Consider the following 21,244-nt stretch of genomic DNA (forward strand, 5'->3'; position numbering starts at 1 on the left):
GGTGTGTGAAAGACTTGAAAACGGGATCTGAATTATTACTTCAGAATCTCCTACATCCAGCACAGTGCCTCAAAGAGCCAGCACTCATGAGATGCTTATGGAAAGAGTGAGTGAATGAATGAATGAATGAATGAATGAATAGACAAATGTCCGCAGCTCTAAAAATATATTTTTCCAACTACTTTGTTTCCTTATCCCAACAGGATTGCAAATGAAAACAAGGACCAGTCTCTCCTTTCCTCTGGCCCCCATTATGGTCTGGAGCAAACCAATAACATGCTCAAAAAATGCTTTGATTGACTAAGGACACTCCCCTCTCAGCTGCTGTGGCAGATCCCAGACAGTATGCTAGAAATGGCTGGATCTGGGACAGATACAAGGTCCATACCTCCCATAAACTATTTTTTCTTCCAATTCCATGTCAAGTACACAGAGAGGTTGAGAGACTTGCCAGAAGTCACACAGCAATTGGTGGCAGGGTTGCTGTCTTACCTGGCCTCTACTCCTGTGTCTGTAACACTCCTAATTCTGTATAAATTCACAATGTGAGAAAATGGCAAAAGAGCAACGTTTTTAAGTAAAATGTTTAATCATGATCCAAGGGGCTGGGGGTACTTCAGGATGGTAGCAGGAAGAAAGCAAGACCCAAATGCTCTGGCTCTTGATGCTCAAATGCTCTGCAGGATCCCCAGGTCGGGTAGGCAGCAGGTTCCCATCTCCCCCATTTAGAGGAGGAGATAAGGGGGTAGGAGTCTTGCCCCAGCCTTCCTCACAACGGGGAATGTCTTTCTAGGCTGCCTCAGAATATCTAGCCCTGCCTACCTGGAGAATGCAATAGAAAATGACTGATTTGTTAGAGCCTGGGTGATTCTGGTGGGCAGGAGGAAGGGATTAGGAGAGAGCTAGGTAGAGGTGGTCTCCACCAGAAGATATGGCTAAATCATGGTCACCAAGTCCTAAGGAAGGGCAGCCTGAGTCAAAAGCAGAGGGAATGAGAACTCAGCTGGTCAGTTTCTACTATGACCCCACCTGGAGTGAGCAGGATATGGGGGGTAGAGTCAGGGTCACCATGTTGTTTACTGCACCTCCTTCCTGATGCTGCTCTTTCCTTAGCCCTTGCAGGCAGCAGGTCAGGCTGGGTGTGGGGAGAGGGGAGAGGGGCCCAGGGGAGGTCCAGCTACCAGAAGCTCAGGAGCAGAATCAAGGGAAGTGTACAGGAGAAAAGAGAGGGCACCCAGGGCTGTGGCCTCAGAGCAGGGTTTTTGTTCTGTAGAAGAAATGGAATGGAGTCAGCTCCACCCCCTTCACCATCTCAGCCTCAGTCAAGGCCTTGTCCCCCTCCCCTGAGGTATCCATCAGAGGTCTATAGTATTCAGGACCACAGTGAGGTCACCCCCTCTATCCCCTTCTCTGGGTTTCCCCCAGCTAGTCCAGCAAAGGTAAGAGGTGTGTAATAGAGGAGGGCCTACCTGGCGCTCGATCACGGAAAAGGTAGAGTCTGCCCAGTCCTGAGAGAAGAGCTGGCTGTGAAAACGCATCTTAGCTGCAATGGCCTCCACTGAGGAGAGGAAAGAAGGTAGAATGGAAGCAGGCAGATGATAGAGATTTCTCAGGCTCCCATGGAAGGTAAGGGAATGTTTCAGGGACCCTGGCATATAGCAGGGCAGATGGGAGTGGGCTATTGTCTCATTCTGCTTGCTTATTCCTTGAGTTGGAGAGCGGCCAAAACAGGTCGAAGAGGCAGCTTGGAGGGGAGGGTCACTCAGGGAGTAGGAGAAGGAAGAAAGGCCCAGACTTGGGGGGATGTAAACCCATGCTGAGGAGGGGGCAGGAGATGGATGGAAGCAGGGTGGACCACAGAGCTGACCCTTTTCCTCTCCCTGGATCCAGCTGACAGAACCACGGGGGCTGGGAGCAGGTGGAACACACTCACTGAGGCAGGGGTTGTGGGAGAAGGACTCTTCCAGCTGCTCACACTCTTCCTGCAGGTTGCCGCTGCCTCGGCAGGTGCAGCTTAAGGCAACGCTGGTGTTGACGTTGCTGACAAAGTTGGGAGTCATGGCAGTCCCTGTGGGGTGAAGAGAAGATTGTCAGGGCCTTGGCCAACCCAAACTTCAACTCCCACTCTTTGACACCTGCCTCAGGACCACTCCATCTGGTTCAATCTCTGGAGCATTCTCACCCCCAGGGCTGGCCACCCTGTGGGCTCCCCTCACCTGGCCCCCAGCCTCACCAATCAGCCCCATGTATGCTCGCAGACATCTGGAATGTTCTGTTGCACAGGTCCCTAGGATGTCCAGAGGATGGCAATGGGTCTGAAAATCCACCAAACGAGATCTGGAAGAAAGGAAATTTTAAGAGTCCTCACTGAAGGTCTGGCCTGCAGCCTTCTCCCTTGCTACCCCTTCAGCTGACATACCCATCTTCATGCCAAATCCTCCTCTTTTTTCAGGGCCTGGCCCAGGGCTTCCCCCTCAGTGAAGCCTGTTCCTGTCACGATTAAATGCACTATTGCTCTATCCCTCAAAGCATACCACTTTGAATTTGGGCTCCATAATACCTAGCTATGAGATTTTGGGCAGCTTCTTTAACCTTAGTTTTCTCAACTATGAATAGAAATGAAAACAATACTGGGGCGCCTGGGTGGCTCAGTCGGTTGAGTGTCTGATTCTTGATTTCGGTTCAGGTCATGATCTCGGGATCATGGGATCCAGCCCTGAGCTGGGCTCTGTGCTCAGCGCAGAGTCTGCTCATCCCACTCCCTCTGCTCCTCCCCCTGCTCTCTCTCTGTCTCAAATAAATAAAAAAGTAAAATCCTTAAAAAATAAATAAATAAATGAAAACAGTACGAAATAAGAGACTGCGTCTACAGCATTTAGCATAGTGGTTGGTACATACAAAGTGTTCATTAAATGTCAGATATTGTTATTATTCACACTGATCCTATAACAGGTGAGGCTGGTTATCTTCAGGTGATAGAATTCAAGTACATTTTTTTTGTACATACTTCTGCAGTTTTCCTTTCCTTTTGCCTTTTGTTAGATGGGTGGTTTATTTCTCTGTCACCCCCACCCAAATGCAAATTCCTTGAAAGGAGGGACAGTATCTTAGTCATCTAGCCCAGCACCTGCTACGTAATGGTAGCAGCTATGAGCACAAGAGGCAGTGTCGCCGAGCAGTTAGGCCAGCCTTCATTCCAAACCTCATTAAGTAACCTGACTTAATACCTGGATGAACCTCAACAAGCTATTTAAACTTTCTCTGCTGTGGTTTCTTCTTCGTAAAGTGAAAATGATAAAAAAACAATACCATCTATCTTACAGGGTTCTTGTAAGGTTTACATGAGTTGATACGCAGTAAGTACCTAAAACAGCACCTAGTCCATAGTAAGTACTCAGTAAGTGTTGGTGTAATGATGATTGAGAGCTTTTATGTAATATTTTAGAGAAGAAGGAAGAGGGGCTCAGAGAGGTTAGGTAATTTGCCCAAGGTTACTGAGAAATAAGGGTAGAACCAGGCTGCAAAACAAGGTTGGGGTGACTGTAGAATATGCATCAAACATCTTACAAGTCATCATGTACTTTGATTTGGTATTGGCATTTGTAGGAACACGTCCTAAGTAATAATTAGATTTGTGCACAAAAATGAGTAAGAGTGATATTTATTGTAGCATTATTTATAGCAATAAAGAAAGCAACCTAAATATCCGACAATAGAAGAAGGATTAAAAAAGTATGGGGCACCCATAAAATGGAATACAATATAGGCATTTAAAAAAACCAAGTTGTGGAAGGACAGCAAAAGACCAAATAAGCACCACTATTTATTGAGCACTTATTCTGCACCAGTAAGCTAAGCACTCTACATAAATTATGCAATTTAACGCTCACCAGAATCCCCTGAGATCTGTATTATTATCCCACTTTTTACAGAGGACTAAGAGGAACGTTAGGTTAAGTGATGGAGTTTTAGGTTAAAGTGATGGGCTCAAAGTCATACAGCCCCAGGCTTTACATTCACATCTGTCTGACTTCAGAGCCTGTGGTCACCACTATCCCATACTGCCTCCACAGAAAAACGCCCATGAGATATGCATATAAGCAAAAAAAAAAAAAAAAAAAAGCAAGATACAAATATATTTCTACAATATTGTTTTACCTGTATACAAAAAAGACTGGATGGAAACCCTCCCCAAAGTATGTGGATCATCTTCAGGTGATGGATTCTGAGTGCTATTTTATACGTTTTTATATTTTATACGTTTTTATATTTTCTAAAGTTTTTACACAAAGTCTTTACACAAAGTTGTTTTGAGAAAAGGGTTTCAGAAAATACTGAAGAGAGCTAGGGGGTGAAGTCGTTCCACGGTCCCTGGTGTGGGGGGCAAACCCAGCCGCGCACAGGAACGTGACCAGCGAGTAAGAAGCCGCGTGTGCCGCGCCCTCGCCCACCCTGCCCGCCCACACCCAGCACCTGCACGCCCACACCCAGCACCTGCACCTGCACAGCGGGTCAGAGATGCACACGCGCCGCAGCTCCAGGCAGTTGGGGGCCCCAGACGGCAGCGCGCAGCTGGGGGCGATGGTGTTGCGCCTGCGTTGCCCGCAGCCCTGGTCCGCGGGTGCGCATGGGCACAATAGCAGGCCCTGAGCGTGGGGCTCCGACGCCTTCTCAAAGAAGGCGCGGAGCTGCCGGAGGCAGGTGTGGCGTTGGCAGTGGGACCCGGAGCACGCCTCCCCATAGGCCTTGCGTAGCCGGTCGCACTTGTCATTAAGAGTACACAGCATGGCGAACTTGAGGCAGAGGTCTGAGTCTGGGGGGAGAAGGGCACCAAGTCACCAGTCGTCTCTGCAAATGTGCAGCCCAGTTTTGCTAGGAGCCCCTACAACCCTCTGATTTAACAAGGACGGTGCTGGGATAGGTGAAAACGGCCTAATACGGCCCGAATACGGCCACTGCTAGTCCGAGGCTTTCCCACTACCCATAAAGTCTATCTGGTATTTGTGAGCTTCCCCCATCCTACTTCTCAGTTTGCCTAGGTGTAAACATTAGGCGTAATTAATTGCTTGCATAGGTGTAATTAATTAATTAATATAAAAGTAGCCAGCTAGCTTTCTAGCTATCTATCGTCTATCGCTCTCATTTATCTAGAATTGAAGTGTCCAGAAAACTCAACTGAAACTCCTTCCTCAATCCTACGCAGTGAGTGAAATCTCATGGTGGAAATCATTATCTAGAGGCCCCATAACATTGTAAAGCACTTTGAGCCATCAGAAACAGATGTAACCGAATTCTACTTATTTTTGTTTTGTTTTGCATCTATTCTGCCCAGTTTTAATAACACCTGTCTGTCTTTAATGATTGATGCATGCATAAAAGCTCCCCATACTCTGAGTCTTGGGAAATTATGGTGCTATTCCTATTAACAGAATATTCTAGCAGTCAGAACAATGGAGTGACTGGAACAGGTTATTCCCAGATTCCTTGTAAGTAAGAGTTTATGTGTAAATCTCTGTGCTTTTCTCTGAAAACTCTATTTCCGATATATAGGACTGATTGTACAACAAAGCTCACATCTTTCTCAAAAAGCAAGTGCATGCATGTGTGCTCCTTTCCAATTAACACAACAGCCCCACTTTCCTGAAACACATGCATTTTAGTCCTTGCCAGACAGATGGCTCCTGCCCTGAGTCACCCCTGAGGAGTCACATTCTCTCTCGCCATTTTCCCTGCCCAACACCTCGCCCATCCCATTAGAATGGTTTGAAAACAAGCAATTTCCTAGTCTTCAGGGACGAAAAGCTACTTTCCTAGCTGCCTCGAATAAGGGTAAATACTTCATATTTTTTCTGGGACTGCTGCCACTCCATCAAACCCTTTGTAGAGACCCATCTTTTGGAACCTGGGAGCCCTAATGGGCTCCCTTCAAATGCCTCCCTAATACCGATTGCTCTTTGTTGACTCATAAGACCACACCATGCCCACAACTTAGACTCGCATCCTGACACAATGCTTCTTTAGTTACCTGGCAGACTAGAACTCTCCCCCTACATGCCCTCTGGTTTGTGTTCCCCACCACCCACGCTTCCTTCGGGGTCCAGGCCCACCCGTCATGCCCCAGCCTCAACTTGCCCTCCACACCTGGTTTGAGCATGTTCAGTTTGCTGAGATTCATTTTCCAGGGTTTTCTGGTCACTGCGTCTTCATAGGGGGAGACATCCAGTTCAAAGTCACCTAGAGACAAGGTGACAAGAATCCTGAGGACTGGGCAGAGGAGTGGGAGCAGGAGGGGCTGAGGCTGCTGGGTCAGCCCTCAAAGCCCTGTGGAAAAAAGGAAAAGGCATAGTCTCTACCTAACTAGCCGCAAGCTGTTTAGAGGTGAGAAAAAAAGCAAGGCCATAAAGGTATAGCCTGGGCTCAACGAATACCCTGGGTTCAATGATAAGAATAATAAAGCTACCACTTGTTGAGTACGCTGGGCGCTGGGCATCACAACATCGGTAAAAAAGAAGAAAAAATTCAGTCTCAATCCTCTTAGAAACCTTTGGGTAGGTAAGAAACAGACTGAGACAGGTTAAGTCACTTGCTCAGGCTCACAGAGGCTAACAAGTGGAGCTGGGACTTGAAACCTGGACTATTTAATTCTAGAGTCTCCACTCCTAACCACTAGACATATGACCTGTGGGTACATAAGAAGGCAAGAGGACTCTGTCTTGTTTTCTCACACTCTTGAGGAAGGGGCAGTAGTAGACTCTGGTGTAGGCCTGACCACCTAGCTATGGAGATGCATCACATGCCGAGGAGGTAGAAGTGAGGCCGGATCCCAAACTGAACCTGACTGAGAAAAGCAGAGAACTCTGAAAGAGACAATGATCTCAAAGGAAACATACCTTTCTCAGTCACCCCCAGGGTGCTGTAGACTCCTTAAGGGGACATAATAGGTCTTATAAAGTTACTGCATAGCTCATACACATGGTAGGTACTCAATAAATGTTGGGTAATAAATCTTGTTGGAAGAGAGAGGTGAGAGTGCAAGGTGTCACCCAATATGGTGGAAGCCAGATATGTAGTGGTTAGTTGGTTTTTACTGCAGTATAACCTAGCAAATTCTTATTAAAACTGTAACTGATATCTAGAAATGAGTGCAGCAGTAACAAAAAAAGTTCTAAAATGTGTGGTATTGGCTTTGGGACTGGGCAGTGAGTGGATGGTGAATAAGCTGTTCCCAGGGTATGAAAAATGGCAGTCCTCAATATGCAGTGGCCACACATTTGGTAAAACTGTTGCCTGCAATAACTTGGAAGAAAGATGTACTGAATGAGATTGTGCTTTAAGGGAAAGAAGCTGAGAAGCAGAAGGTTCTAGTATGTCTTGATTGCTATTGGCTGCATTTTGCAAGGTACTACAAGATAAAAGCTCAGAGAAGTGGCCAGTTTGCAAATAGGGAGGAAAAAGAAAAGAAACAATCCAGAAATTTAAGGATTTGTAGGATTAAGAGATGCAACTGCTTCTCATATTCAAATAGTAAAAGATAAAACTGAAAGATGTTTTGAGTAATAAGGTCTATCACAACTCAGCCTTAGGGCAAAGACCAATTCAATGATATGGCTATCATGCCCTTTGTGGAGATCTCTCATTGATTAAGATGGTATCAATAAATCCTGCCAGTTAGACAAATATGCTCAGGGAAAAAAGACTAGGGTAGTGGCTCTCCCACAGAAGCCTGCTAAGAGCAAGATACTTCTAATTAGGTCTAGAAAGAGACACATGTCTTGAAAAGAATTATGGGGAAGGCTACTGGCACACGAAGTGACAGAAACCAAAGATATAAAAAGCAATTAAGTTTTGAGAGATTTGTACTGCTAAGAAGCACCAGCCTGGATTCAAATAGATTCTATTGGAGCCTTAAAATATCCCAGCATTCCTCAGGTAGCAAGCAAGCTGAGAACGCTGTTCACTCCTCAAGGAGGTGGTGGTTTCCAATATCCTTCTCAGACATGGCCACAGAAAATAACAGGAAAGGAAGGACCTGCCAAAGGTAGGGGGGTTGGGCCAAGAGCCCTGGAGAACAAAGGATAAAGCAGTTCTCCTAAGGAGCAAAAGCAGAGCCTTATTAATAAGAGCAGTGCCCACTACCAAGGGAAGATGGACCTTACAACGTTTATGTAGTAGGACATCAGAACGACTATGAAGCATTGTCTGCTGTGTGCCTCCCATTCCTCCCCTTCCTGAGAGTGTTTGTTGTGGTTCTCCTGTCCCTGTTCCACTGTTGTATACAGAGTAGATATTGGAGGCAGATGACCTGTCCTTTTTGTCCATAGGTAGCAAGATCAAGAGAAGTCATATCCAGACCTGACAGAGAAATTATCACAATATCCTAGGCTGGGAGCCTGATGTACTGTTTGGATAGAACCCTTAGGGTATCTTCCTTAGAAAGTGGGTTGATAGGAGGCTGACTTGATCAGCTGGAAGAGCAGGTAACTCTCTCGATCTTGGGGTTGGGAATTTGAGACCCACATTGGGTGTAGAGGGTTTATTTTATTAAAAATAAAAAATCTGAAAGAAAGAAAAAGAAAGAAAGGAAGGGAAGGGAAGCGAAGGGATGGGAAGGGAAGGGAAGAGATGGGAAGGGATGGGAAGGGAAGAAGGCGGTTGATATATTTTGCTTGTGGAAGAGAGAAATGAGTGTTTTAACCAAATAGTGGACTATGGTAGATTATATATTATCTCTATTTTTGCCCTCCCTGTAAAATTATAAATCCTCACTTACTGCCATGTGATTTTCAGGGTCTCCCGTGGGAGAAGTATGCTTCTCCCTCACCAGGGATGTCAGGCTTGGTCATGGGATCTGTTTTGTTCCCATGTGAGCATTATTTTATGTAACAACTGAGTAGAAGCTTAGGCATCATATGCTTCTGTCATTGCTTATTTCCTCTGACATGAGTTCCCAGATGCAGGCTGTACGTTCAGCCTGCATCCCAAAATGAAGAGGACACATGACACAGCTAACACAATATGAGTAAGAACTAAACCTTTGTTTTACAAGTCACTGTCTTGTTATTGCAGTGTAGTCCAGTAAAAGCTAATACAGAAAGGTGTCTTTGGAAAGAGTCAGAGGAAGCTCCTCTCTCTTTGGCTATTCCAGTGTCTTCTCTCTTACTGCCTTCTGTCTGGTTAAGGACACTGCCTCCCAGTCTCTTTGAACTTATGGATTACATTGTATTGGCAGTCTGTGAACGGGTTAAGACCATTTTCCTCCATGTCCTGTCCATGCCCTCTGTTCCAGGTTGGGCCTCAGCCTGGCTCAGAGCTCTGCCAAGAGGCAGCTACATGTGACCAGGTAAGAAAGGGGGAAGTGGGGAGAAGGGAGGGCAGTGTTGTGGGTGCCCAGGATATCACCAAGTCCTCCCTCTACTTCTTACTGATGTCAAATGCAGAACTTCATTACCATCCCAGTCAGAATCTACCCATCTGGCCTATATTCTGCAGGATTAAATAACAACCCACAAGAGCCACCTTCCTTAGTCCACTCTATGATAGGGGCCTCACCAAGGCTGCGGGCGAGGTGAATGGTCCAGTAGATGTCCAAGCAGGCAACTTGGTTCTTCATGCGGCGGTGGCATGTGCAGCTCATCAGAGAGCTATTCCTGAGGTGCTGTGCTGCCTCCCTGCACTCCTCAGGGACCAAAAGCTCCTGTGCAGGTGATGGGGTGCTTACACTAGAGGTGCAGGAATTCAGGTGGTGGTAGGCAGCACTGCAAATAGGATCGAACTGGCACTTCCTCCTGGCCTGGATACAGCTGTTCACCAGCCGGCCCTCGGTGGGGAGGGGGTCTGTTGTGGAGGAAGAGAGACCAGGTGAGGCTCACACGAAGTCAGAGTAGCTCCCTGGGAGTAACAAGTTGTTAGGTAGAGTAGGGGGATCCAAGATGAAACCTTGGGCAGGAAAGCCTTGGGGTGGCACCAAGGCCTTTAGGAATAAGTGGGGAGAAAAGCCCCGCAGGAGTAAAGAATCTGTAGCTGTCACAATTTGGACAGAATAGATCAGGTCCAAGAAGAGGTGGGTTTCAAGAGAGGCTGCTCAGCCTCCTAGGAGGGGGACTATTGTTTGAAGCTGAGCCTGGTGACCCTGCCATGCACAGGGAAGAGGGCCCTTGGCAGAACAATCCATGCGCAGGGCTAGTATCAGAACCAGAGAGTTGACAGTGTGCATGGAAGTGCTAAATGACAGTTAACAACAACTCTGAAGCTTCCATTAAAAGTCACTTAAAAATACCTTCCAGGGGAACGGGTTGGTGTTGGGCTTGGGGAGCTTTTGCTGATTCTGTCACTCAAGAATACCAAGGTTGGTTATAGTTCGGCCCTCATGGAAGACACTACCTACATTCTAGGACTTAGCATCCCTATCAAAGGGTACCAGAACGCCATCATGTCATCAGTTTTGCAAGGTAAAACTTCTAGGAGTCATTTTTGGTGGTTCTCTTTCCTGTTCAATCCAACAAGTCCTGTCAATTCCGCAATATATCAGGAAACCATCCACTTCTTTCCACCTCTATCACCACTTCCTTAGCTCAAACCACCATCAACTCCTGTCTGAACTACTTCCAAGACTCTTTATTGGTCTCCCTGATTCCATCTTCCAAATTCATTCTCCCATACCATTCAGCCACCTTTTTTTGTTGTTGTTTTCCAGCTTTATTAAGATAAAATTAACATATAACATTGTATAAGTTTTAGGCATGTAATGTGATGATTTGATTCATGTATGTACTGTGAAGTGATCAACCCAATAAGATTAGTTAATATATCCTTCACTTCACATAACTATTATTTTATTGTTTGCAGCCACCTTTTTTAGTGAAAATTTTTTAAGTTGGAAACCATTTTCATAGGGGTGAAATTCATGCAACATAAAATTAACCAGCTTAAAGGGTATAACTAAGTGGCATTCAGTACATTTATAGTGTTGTACAACCATCACATCTAATTCCAATGTATTCTTATTACCCCAAAAGGAAACCCACACCCATTAAATAGTCATTCTCCATTTCCCTCCCCCCTAATCTCTGGCAACCACTCATCTGCCTTCTGTCTCTACAGAGTTATCCATTCTGGATATTTCATACAAATGGAATCATAAAATACATTATCTTTTGTATCTGGCTCCTTTCACCTAACATACTGCTCTTTGTGGTTCATCCACATGGAAGCATACATCAGTACTTCAGTCTTCTTTATGGATGAGTAATATTTCATTGTATGGATATCCCATGTTTTGTTTATCTATATACCAGTTGATGGACATTTGGATTGTTTTCATGTTTTGGTTATTGTGAATAGAGCTGCTGGGAACATTCATGTATACGTATTTGCTTGAATTCCTGTATAAAGTTCTTTTAGGTATATATTTATGGGTGGAATTGCTGGGTCATATGGTAATTCTATGTTTAACTTTCTGAAGAACCACCAAATTGTTTTCCACAGTGGCTGCACCATTTGTCATTACTATTAGCATTGTACAAAGGTTCCAATTTCTCCACAAACTTGCCAACTCTTGTTATTTTCTGTTTTGTGTGTTCTTTTAACCAGCCATCCTTACAGGTGTGAGGTGGCATATCATAGTGATTTTCATTTGCATTTCCCTAATAACTTAATGATGTTGAGCATATTTTCATGTGCCTGTCATTTGTATATCATGCTTGATAATTTTTCATTGAAGTACAACATACAGAAACATGCATTAATCAAAATGTACAGTACAATGAATTTCAAATTGAATACACTGTGGCACCAGACCTCAGATAAAGGACCAGAACATTACCAGCACCCTAAATGCCCTCTGCCAGTCACCAACCCCTCCAAAGGAAACCAATGTCTTGATTTCTAACATTAGAGATTAATTTTGTGTTTTTCGATAATACAATATGTGCTTTTGGTGTCTTGGTTTCTTTTGCTCAATATTATGTTTATGAAGTTCACCCACAGTATTTTTTTTGAAGATTTTCTTTATTAATTTATTTGAGGGAGAGAGAAGCTCACACGCACAAGCAGGGGGAATGGCAGGCAAAGGGAGAAGCAGGCTCCCCACTGAGAGAGGAACCCCAATGTGGGACTCGATCCCAAGACCCTGGGATCATAACCTGAGCCAAACGCAGACGCTTAATCGACTGAGCCACCCAGGCGTCCCCACCAACACTATTTAGTATGGTTTTAACTATTTTTATTTTTCTTGCTGTATATCATTCCATCATATGAATATAACATAATTCTAATCGCAATTGGCATTATATGGGATCATCTCTTAAACAATGTAAATGAGATCATCTCATTTCTCGCTAAAATTTTTCCAACAGGGGTGCCTGGGTGGCTCAGTCGTTAGGTGTCTAGCTTCCGCTTGGGTCATGATCACAGGGTCCTGGGATCAAGCCCCGCATCCGGCTCCCTTCTCCGTGGGGAGCCTGCTTCTCCCTCTCCCACTCCCCCTGCTTGTGTTCCCTCTCTCGCTGTCTCTCTCTCTCTGTCAAATAAATAATAAATAAAATCTTTTAAAAAAAAATTCTTCCAACAGCTTCCAATGCACTTAGATTAGGATCTAGTTTATGCACCCTGTTCCCTGCTCACTTATCTAACCTTACTTCCAAGCCCTCTCTTCCTCTCCCACTTCCTTCCATCCACACCAGCCTTCTGTTGTCACTGAACCAGACAAGCCTGTGTCAACCTTAGCATTTTTGCCCTAGCCTTTTTTTCTGCTTGGAATGTTCTTCCCCCTGATCTTCACATGGCTTGCCCCTTCTGATAATTCACTTTTCAGCCTAAATGTCACCGCAGAAAGACCATCCCCAACAAACCAATGTAAAATAACTCCCTAGCTACTCTACCACATCATTACTCCAAAACTCTGTATAGCACTTTTCATCACTTGATTTTTTAAACTGGATTTTTTATTGATTATCTCTCCATCTAGACTTCCACATCTATCTTATCACTACTCTGTTGCCAATGCCTAGAACAGTGCTTTTTTTTTATGAGCTCCTACTATTTAAGAAACAACCAAATAACAGAATAATTCTGTGAGCCACCTCTAACTTCTCTGAGCCCCTTCCCTCTAATTAAAATCAAAGTGCGGGGGTGCCTGGCTGGCTCAGTCAGTTAAAGTTAAGCGTCTGCCTTCGGCTTAAGTCATGATCCCAGGGTCCTGGGATTGAGCCCCACATTGGGCTCCCTGCTGGGGAGGGGAACCTGCTTCTCCTCCTCCCTCTGTCCCTCCCCACTGCTTGTGCTCTCCCTCTTTCTCTCTCAAATGAATAAATAAAATCCTAAAAAAAAAAAATTCCAAGTGCCAAAATTAGCCTGAATCTAGTCCAACCTTCTCTTCCAATCAAATGATAATCAAGTAGGTTATTTATTAAAATGCAGAATTTTTTACCCCATCCCAGAACTACTGAATCAGAGTCTCTGACGATAATGCCTGGGAATCTAAGTTTTAGCAAATTCACTGGAAAGTATGATGCACCCTGAGAACCGGTCATATCCAAAGCACAAAGGCAGGATCAGTAGCACTGATTACACCTTTTGCTTCAGGCTCCAATAAGCTTCAGCATGGCATTGTCACTCTTTTTATTTAAATTTTTGATATTTTGCTCACCATGGATTTTGGGGGGAGCACTGATTTTGATTTTTAGTATATGTGCTGCCGAAGCGAGGTTGATTTTGATTTTTAAAAAATACTGCATTGAGGGGCATCTGGCTGGCTCAGTTGGTGGAGCCCCATGTTGGATGCAGAGACCACTTAAAAAAAAACCTAAAAAATCTTCAAAAATATATACTGCATTAAAATATTCTTTATCTTAACTACTGTTTCTTTGCACCCCCTTCACTCATTCACCTTAGTCCCAGTCCTGCCTTCACTTTCTGGACTTTAGTTGTTCAAATGTAAGGTGAGGGATTTGGATCAAACCAGTGTTTCTCAAAGGAGGGCTAGGGAAGAGAAACGTTAGGCCCCTTTAAGGGGTATATCATAATTTCCAAAGGTAATGGGTGGTTCAAAAAAGCATATTCGATCATTATATATGTGGAAGATGAAAAAAGCTTTTAAATTTCAAAAACAGATTTAGGGACAGCATGAGATACTTATTTTTACCAAAAGGGAAATAGGGATTTAAACAGTTTGAGAAATACTAAATGTTTAAGAGGTTACTTCTGGTAGGTACCCAGTAAGTGCTTAATGAAAGAAATGTAACAAGTCTAAGTCTCATTGCTTAAACTGTACTAAATATTGAGTCACAACAATTTTTAAAAGTAAATCTCTCTTATTTCATAGCTGATAGTTCACTGAGTCTGAACGGTGGTGGATTTAGGAGCAATTGCAGCTCAACAAAAGAAAGCAGGGGCAATGTTAAATTTCATCATAACAGGGGGGACTTGCTCCACTTAACTGGTTAATGAGGAAGGTGTTTAATGTTTACCCCCAATCTTGATGTGCAGCTATATCGTTAGGGTTACTGAGATTTTCTGGGCAGTCAAATCAGACTGGTGATACCTTGTTGCCCTGATTTACTGATGGAGTCAATCTGGACAGACCAGCACTTTCCCTCTTTCCTTCCATATCTGTCTTGCAGTCAAGATTGTATTTCTGCAGTACTACTTTGTGGACTGAGGTAATGGGTCCATGTGTAATCTCTGCCTCAGGATTTCCTCCACTCAGGCTCTGTGCAGGAGTCTCACAATAAGATTCCACGCATCCCAAAGTTAATGGGCATGTTCCCTGGGATCACAGATCCCAGGCTACCCTTCCCTGGGGAATGGCATGGTCCTAAAACCAGGCCTTGAACTATATATTCCACAAAATAGTTATGGTGTTTCTGTAATAGGGCAAGGCACTGTGCTGAGCCATCTTCCCCTATAGCGAGTCTTCTGCTTCAATTAAAACAATAAAAATATGTCCTGAAATGGGGGGGGGGAGTAGTTAGTGGTGAGGAATACTCTCAAATAATGATGTTAGCAAGTTCTAGCAGCAGTTTACAACCCTAATTTGTGACAAGTCAGTTTCAACAAAAACTTCTCTTCCTTCATCTGTACCTAGTGTCCACTTCCCCAGTCCTTACAGGGAGTGGAAGACTTGAAGCCCACGTGGAGCAAATGGCAGTCCTGCTTCTGATTTTTCTCGCCTTCTAGAGATGCTGTAGTGGAAGAGACCTGACTTGCAACTGTTCTGTGTCTGTGCAGACGCACGTCAAAAGAGGAACGAGACGGGGGTGGGGGTTGCGGGGGTGGAACAAGGAGATGCTTGGGTGTCCTGGCCATGGCTGGCGTTCAATCTACAATAGTTCAAAAACTGTATTAGGCATGGAAGGCGTCCACTTCCTGGCACCCTGGGATTCCTTCCTCGGACAGATGGACACCTGGGACCGACCGGGCAGCGGTGCGGTGCCCCAGCCCTCTCTGGGCACCTGTGACCAGCGCCCCGCCTACGCTCCTCTCCCCTCCTCCTTAATGCCCTGGCTGCACAAGCCCGCGTACGCACAGACGACACTCACCGGCTCCGAGCGGCAGCGGTACCAGCAGCAGGAGCAGGAGCACGGGCTGCAGTGTTCGCGGGTTTGGAGGACTCTCCATGGCTCGGTCCGCACGCCGGCCGTCCGCCTCCGAGACGCTGTGCCAGCGCTGGGAGCTGGGCTCCCCTCTCTCCTCGCGCCGAGGTTCTGCGAGCGGGGCTCCTCGACCGCCGCCGCCCATCGCCGCCTCCCGCCCTCCCCGCGAGCGGCGCCGACACTCTCCCACCAGGGTCCTGGGCGCCGCCCTCCAACTCCGAAGCGCACGGACGGACGCACACCGCTTCTTCTACTCTATGGAGAAGGCGGCGACGGTGGGGGCGAGCGAGGTCACGCGCCACGGTTTCCGCGTGCAAGAGGGTGCTCTACCCGAGCCTGCCCACCTGCCGTCTGCTGCCCTCGTTGCTTAGAGGAGGGTTCGGCCCAAGATAATGGTGGCAGCTGCCGCCATCTCGGGGGTCCAAGTATTTATCAAAAAAAACCCACCATTTCTCACTTGCTGGACCCCCACCCCACCGCCTCCAGAAACCACAAGTGAAATCTTATAGCAAAACTTGAGCAGACCAGCACAGGGGCAGTTTCACTTCTAGTATTTATTTTTCCTCTTAGAATTTTCACATCCGTGCCTCCATTTCCCCTTGAAGTAATTTCAAGGGTAAACTCGGGCTATTATCATTAACCCCATGATTCTGCAAAGATAGGTTCCAGACAGGTGAAACGGCTGTGCCGAGGGCAGTCTTTGGCCAGATCCCGGGATTTATGCCAGACTAGCTCCCTCCAAAATTCAGTGCCATGAGGGAGAGTGAAAGGATTAAACTCTCCTCAAATTAGAGAATTCCCTGGAGGAACAACAGGATCGCTGAGGAAAGTGGCTAGAAAGACCACTTAGGAGCCTCCTCATTTTCAGGTGATGGTTCAAAAAGCAACCTATTCTACCCAAGATTAAACAGCCAGGTAGAAACACAGCTGCGCCCACAGCAGGATTTCTACCCATAAGGGTGAGGGTATTTGTTGGGTGTAGGGTTGATTCCTACCTGCTCCCAGGGTAAAAATAAAGGCACAATGACTTGGAAGAATAAGTGCTTAGAGGATGATGAAAGAAGTGGAGGGTTTTGCCCCATACCCTTGCAGCCCAAGCCCTCTCCTCACTTGTACAGAGGCCTGGCAGAGGGCCAGGAGGGTATTGAGAAGTGCAATATAAACCTCTGAGATTTATTGGCTGCTGCTTCTGAATATGGCCATCCTGCTGTGGCCTCTGGGGGGCATTTGCCGATGTAATCAGCCCAGAAAGAGAGTCATTCCAGCCAGGGGTGTAAATCACCCTTCACAAAGCTGGGAGAGACACATGTGGCCCTAGATAAGGAAGGAGAAATGTGGCCTCTTGTGCCCTTTCCTCCCTTCTTCTGCCCAGGGGGAGCTAGTTCCCGAGCTGTAATGCACTTTAAATGGAGTTTGTTCTTCGTTTTAATCTCTATCTGCCCTGCCAGTCTTCCAGGAGAGCTGTGAAAGTGAACATCTGGCTCCTCAGCTTTTGTACAGGGCCTGTTTTCCCCCCAGCTCCACACTACCTCCCTGTTGTTCTCCTCCAGTAACGTCAGAAAGCTGTGGCTGGGCATGGATAGCCCCCACCATCCACTCCACTCTGGCAATAGTTTCAAAATGGGATTTAAAATGAAAGTGTAACTTGGGGCACCTGGGTGGCTCAGTCCATTAAGTGGCTGCCTTCGGCTCAGGTTTCATGATCCCACAGTCCTGGGATTGAGCCCCACGTCAAGTTCTTTGCTCAGCGTGGAGTATGCTTCTCCCTCTCCCTCTGCCACTCCCCTGCTTCTGCTCTCTCTCAAATAAATGCATAAGATCTAAAAAAAACAAAAAAAAGCAAAGGGAGACAATTTCAAAATTTTATTTAAGAGAGAGAGAGAGCAAGGCAGGGGGAGAGAGAAACTCAAGCAGACTCAGTGAGCACGGAGCCCAACTTGGGACTTGATCTCACAATGCTGAAACCAAGAATCAGACACCTAACAAACTGTGCCATCCAGGTGCCCCAAATGGTAACCATTTCAGGTGGTTGGGATGCTAGGAAACGGCTGAGAGACCTATGAATCAACAGAGGTTGGGGTGGGGGGAGATAAAAGGTGTCACCTCTGCTCTCCCCCCCCCTTTTTTTTTTTTTTTTAAGATTTTATTTATTTATTTGACAGAGATAGAGACATCCAGAGAGAGGGAACACAGGCAGGGAGAGTGGGAGAGGAAGAAGCAGGCTTCCAGCAGAGGAGCCTGATATGGAGCTCGATCCCAGAACGCCGGGATCACGCCCTGAGCTAAAGGCAGACGCTTAACGACTGAGTCACCCAGGCGCCCCTGCTCTCCCCCTCCTTCAGCAACCAAGTCCAATCAAGTTTGGGTGGAAGGATAGGCTGGGAAAAGGCATGTGCTCAGGATGCATACTCTAAGTGTCTATTCAGTGCCATCTCCATGGAATGGACCAGGAAGGCAGGAACAAAGTCAAACCGCTAGGCTAAGAGCAATGCCCAATTCCACCTGTAATAGGCCAGCCTTTTTGTGAGAATGAGATGCTGGAGCATCTTTCTGTCTGGGCACTGGAGTGGAGAGCCTGACATCACTGGTCCTTGGATGACGACTGGAAACCAAAGGTAGGGGAGGGATAAGGAAGCCTCTGTAAATAATTATGACTCCAACACTTATATTGACAGCTCTTCCAATACACCCTCTCCCACCAGCCATGTCCCCTGTGACTGCCAACACCTGCTAGATAAGCAGCATTGCCTTTAGGAACCTTGTGGATAATGACAAATGAGCCTGTCCTTTCTACAAAGATGATACTACTCAGCCGTCATTCAATTCAATAATGTCTTTTGAGACTGATTATGGGTTCAACTTTGAACCAGGTGCAAAAATGATTAAGAGACAAACCCTGCCCTGGGAGGCTTAGCAATCCACTGATTGGGCTCAAAAGTCTAAAAACCTTGTATCTTACTCCACTTTCATTTGTAATCATGGTATTCTGCCTTCTACCAAGCCATCTCTCACTGGAAGCTTTAATTCCTGCTGCTCCCCTCACCTAGGATGTTAGCAGTGTGGTGAATAGTTAAGAACACAAGCTTTATAGACTGCTTGGATTCAATTCCCATTTCCAACAAAGGCTGGATGACCTTAGCACAGCACTTAATTTTTCTGTGCTTCAGTTTCTTCATCAGTAAAATTAATAACAATATCTACTTCATGTAAGGTTGTGAGGATTATACAAGTATACTGAGTAAAGAGTTTAGCATAGTGCCTGGCAAAGAGCACGCACTGAATAAATGATATCATTCCAGGTAGCATGCAGGAGTTAATTTTTCTATGAACTTGGCCTACCCCCACCACCAGACTTGCTGGTTTGGAGCTGGAGGCTGCAGTACTTCTTTCCTTTGCTAGTGGGTTAGACTGCATATAGGGATGGGAAAAAAGGGAATCATTCTCTACCCTGCCAGTCTTTTGAGGGGAGGGACAGTATCATAACTGAATATCTGTGGTACTTAGAATTGACAAACCCAGATATGTTTAAAGGAATTGGTGTTTCCTCAACATCTGCCTGAACTGAATGGGGAAAGGGAATCTTCCATACCTCCTCCTACTTTATAGTCCTGGTGAGCAAAGGAGAATGCTCCTGCCTTCTCTACGGCAGAGGGCAGCCAGATCCTGGGCTAAGACTGAAAACCATGTTTTTAGAAAGAATGGTTTCCAGTCTTCTTGACTTTATGATGAACAAATACAGTCAGTGTTAGTGTAGAGCTAACCTGCTATACACCTCATGCCAAGGTCTCCGGCCTGGGGTCATAGCCCTTGGCCTCATCTGCCAAGCCCAAGCAACCCTTACGGCCCTGACTTCTTAAGAACCTATAATTGAGGCTCTTACATATTTAATGTCTAATAAGTGCCAAGTCTAGAAAGGCACACTGTTCTTTGATGAGGATTTGGTAACAGCAAATCTATTCAAGGTACAGACACTGGAGCCATACTGCCTGGGTTCAACCCCAACTCCACCATTCATTAGCTGTGTGATCTTAAACAAGTTACTTAATTCCTCTGTGTCTCAATTCCTTTATCTGTAAAATGTGCAAAATAATAAGTACCTGTCTCACAGAATTGTTGTGAAAATTAGTTTATACCTATAAAATGAGTTCATAAAAAGTCTTGCATATAGTTAGCACCTGAAAACTGTTAGCTACTATTATTATTCCCGAAGATAACATGAATCAAATCGCATAGTACCTATGCAATGGGAGGATAGTATAAGAAACTATATAGGCAAATGGTGCCTTTTAGGTAAATACAATTTTTTTCACAAAGTAGATAAACTAATTAAGCCCTTGTTTTTGTTTTGCAACTCAGAATTTCCACTTAATTAAGATTACTGAAATGTGACCATGTATACCAGTCTCTTCCTGGGGGGTGGGGGCTTGGTTCTACTTGTCTGGGGAAAATGATCAGGAAATGACCCACTAGATTAGGCAATGAGTCAGGGGACACCCTCCTCATACTTGGAAGTGGAGGTGCTTCAAACATTTTCCTCCTCAGGCCACCAGGAGTACCTGTTTGGCAGGGGTAAGTATGTGGGGGTGGGACAGAGGAGCAGCATCTTCCCGTCAGCCATCTGCACCTAATGCAGAAACAGCTTTTCTCTCCTTTCCCCTCAGCCCTTCTGGGCTCTGAGTTTTGCAAGGGCTCAGGGAAAAGGCCAGGTAGCTTCCCTCTGGACAGAGGCAAGAGCAGGCAGTGGAGGCTGCAGGCTCTAGAAACTGCATTAAAGAATACAGCAGTGCCCTCTGCTGGGAGGCAGACGCGCGGCACTCCAGGAGGAGAGCCCTGGCCAACCTTGCAAACATCTGCCCTTCCTCCCCCTTATTCATCTAATAAAGGTCTCCCTGGTCCAGAACTCAGGAAGAGGTCACTTTTGTCTCTATTCTGTCTCATCCAGGATTCAGAGTTCTTTGTCCTTTTCTAGTCCTGGGCTATCACTCCCAGTAGGTTAATGTGGGAGAGTGACAATGTTTAGTCAATTCCACTGCCACCCCTGGCCATACAGCTGTACCTCGCTATGAAGATGAAAGGCTACTCGCTTACGGAAAGCCTGGGATAGTGCTGAAGAATGCGCTTTAAAAGGTCTTCCGAAAAAAAAAAAAAAAGTAAATAGGGGCGCCTGGGTGGCATAGCAGTTAAGCGTCTGCCTTCGGCTCAGGGCGTGATCCCGGCGTTACGGGATCGAGCCCCACGTCAGGCTCCTCCACTATGAGCCTGCTTCTTCCTCTCCCACTCCCCCTGCTTGTGTTCCCTCTCTCGCTGGCTGTCTCTATCTCTGCTGAATAAATAAATAAAATCTTTAAAAAAAAAAAAGTAAATAAAGGTCTTCCTTAAGTCTAAAGTCTCTTGTTTGCTACTTTTCTATCCTTTTATTCCTATCTTCAGACAGCACATATCTCTACTTCCAACTATCCCAAGTCCAAACTTATCTCTGTGAGATGTGAAATGAAGTCATGGAAAGAGTTGAGAAATAGGAAAAGTCAAAATTCCGTTAAGGTTGTAGATAAGGAATCTTTTTAAGCCCAACTCAGACCTATAACCTGCCTTAGAGATGCCAATCACCTTGGTTTTCTGCGCCTAATTATCACAGAGTGCTGAGTGCAGGGCAC

The 21,244-nt window shown here is 45.7% G+C and overlaps 1 protein-coding gene across 2 annotated transcripts; it reads right to left on the minus strand.

Annotated features, from left to right (window-relative positions):
- Window positions 1-570: 570 nt before the first annotated feature.
- Window positions 571-15,965, minus strand: GFRA3 (GDNF family receptor alpha 3). 2 transcript variants are annotated; one of them, XM_026508076.4, is made up of 8 exons: window positions 15,537-15,963; window positions 9,550-9,834; window positions 6,142-6,234; window positions 4,501-4,813; window positions 2,234-2,337; window positions 1,934-2,068; window positions 1,470-1,558; window positions 571-1,267 (listed from the first exon to the last, which is right to left on the minus strand). In XM_026508076.4, the coding sequence occupies exons 1-8, from the start codon at window positions 15,733-15,735 to the stop codon at window positions 1,178-1,180; spliced, it is 1,308 nt and encodes a 435-aa protein (XP_026363861.3). In that variant the 5' UTR covers window positions 15,736-15,963; the 3' UTR covers window positions 571-1,177. The 2 variants fall into 2 exon arrangements, with proteins under 2 accessions (XP_026363861.3, XP_057163137.1); XM_057307154.1 differs by having other exon boundaries at window positions 571-1,558; window positions 15,537-15,965.
- Between the last annotated feature and the right edge of the window lie 5,279 nt (window positions 15,966-21,244).

This window comes from Ursus arctos, unplaced genomic scaffold (assembly GCF_023065955.2).
Source record: "Ursus arctos isolate Adak ecotype North America unplaced genomic scaffold, UrsArc2.0 scaffold_5, whole genome shotgun sequence".
NCBI lineage: Eukaryota > Metazoa > Chordata > Mammalia > Carnivora > Ursidae > Ursus > Ursus arctos.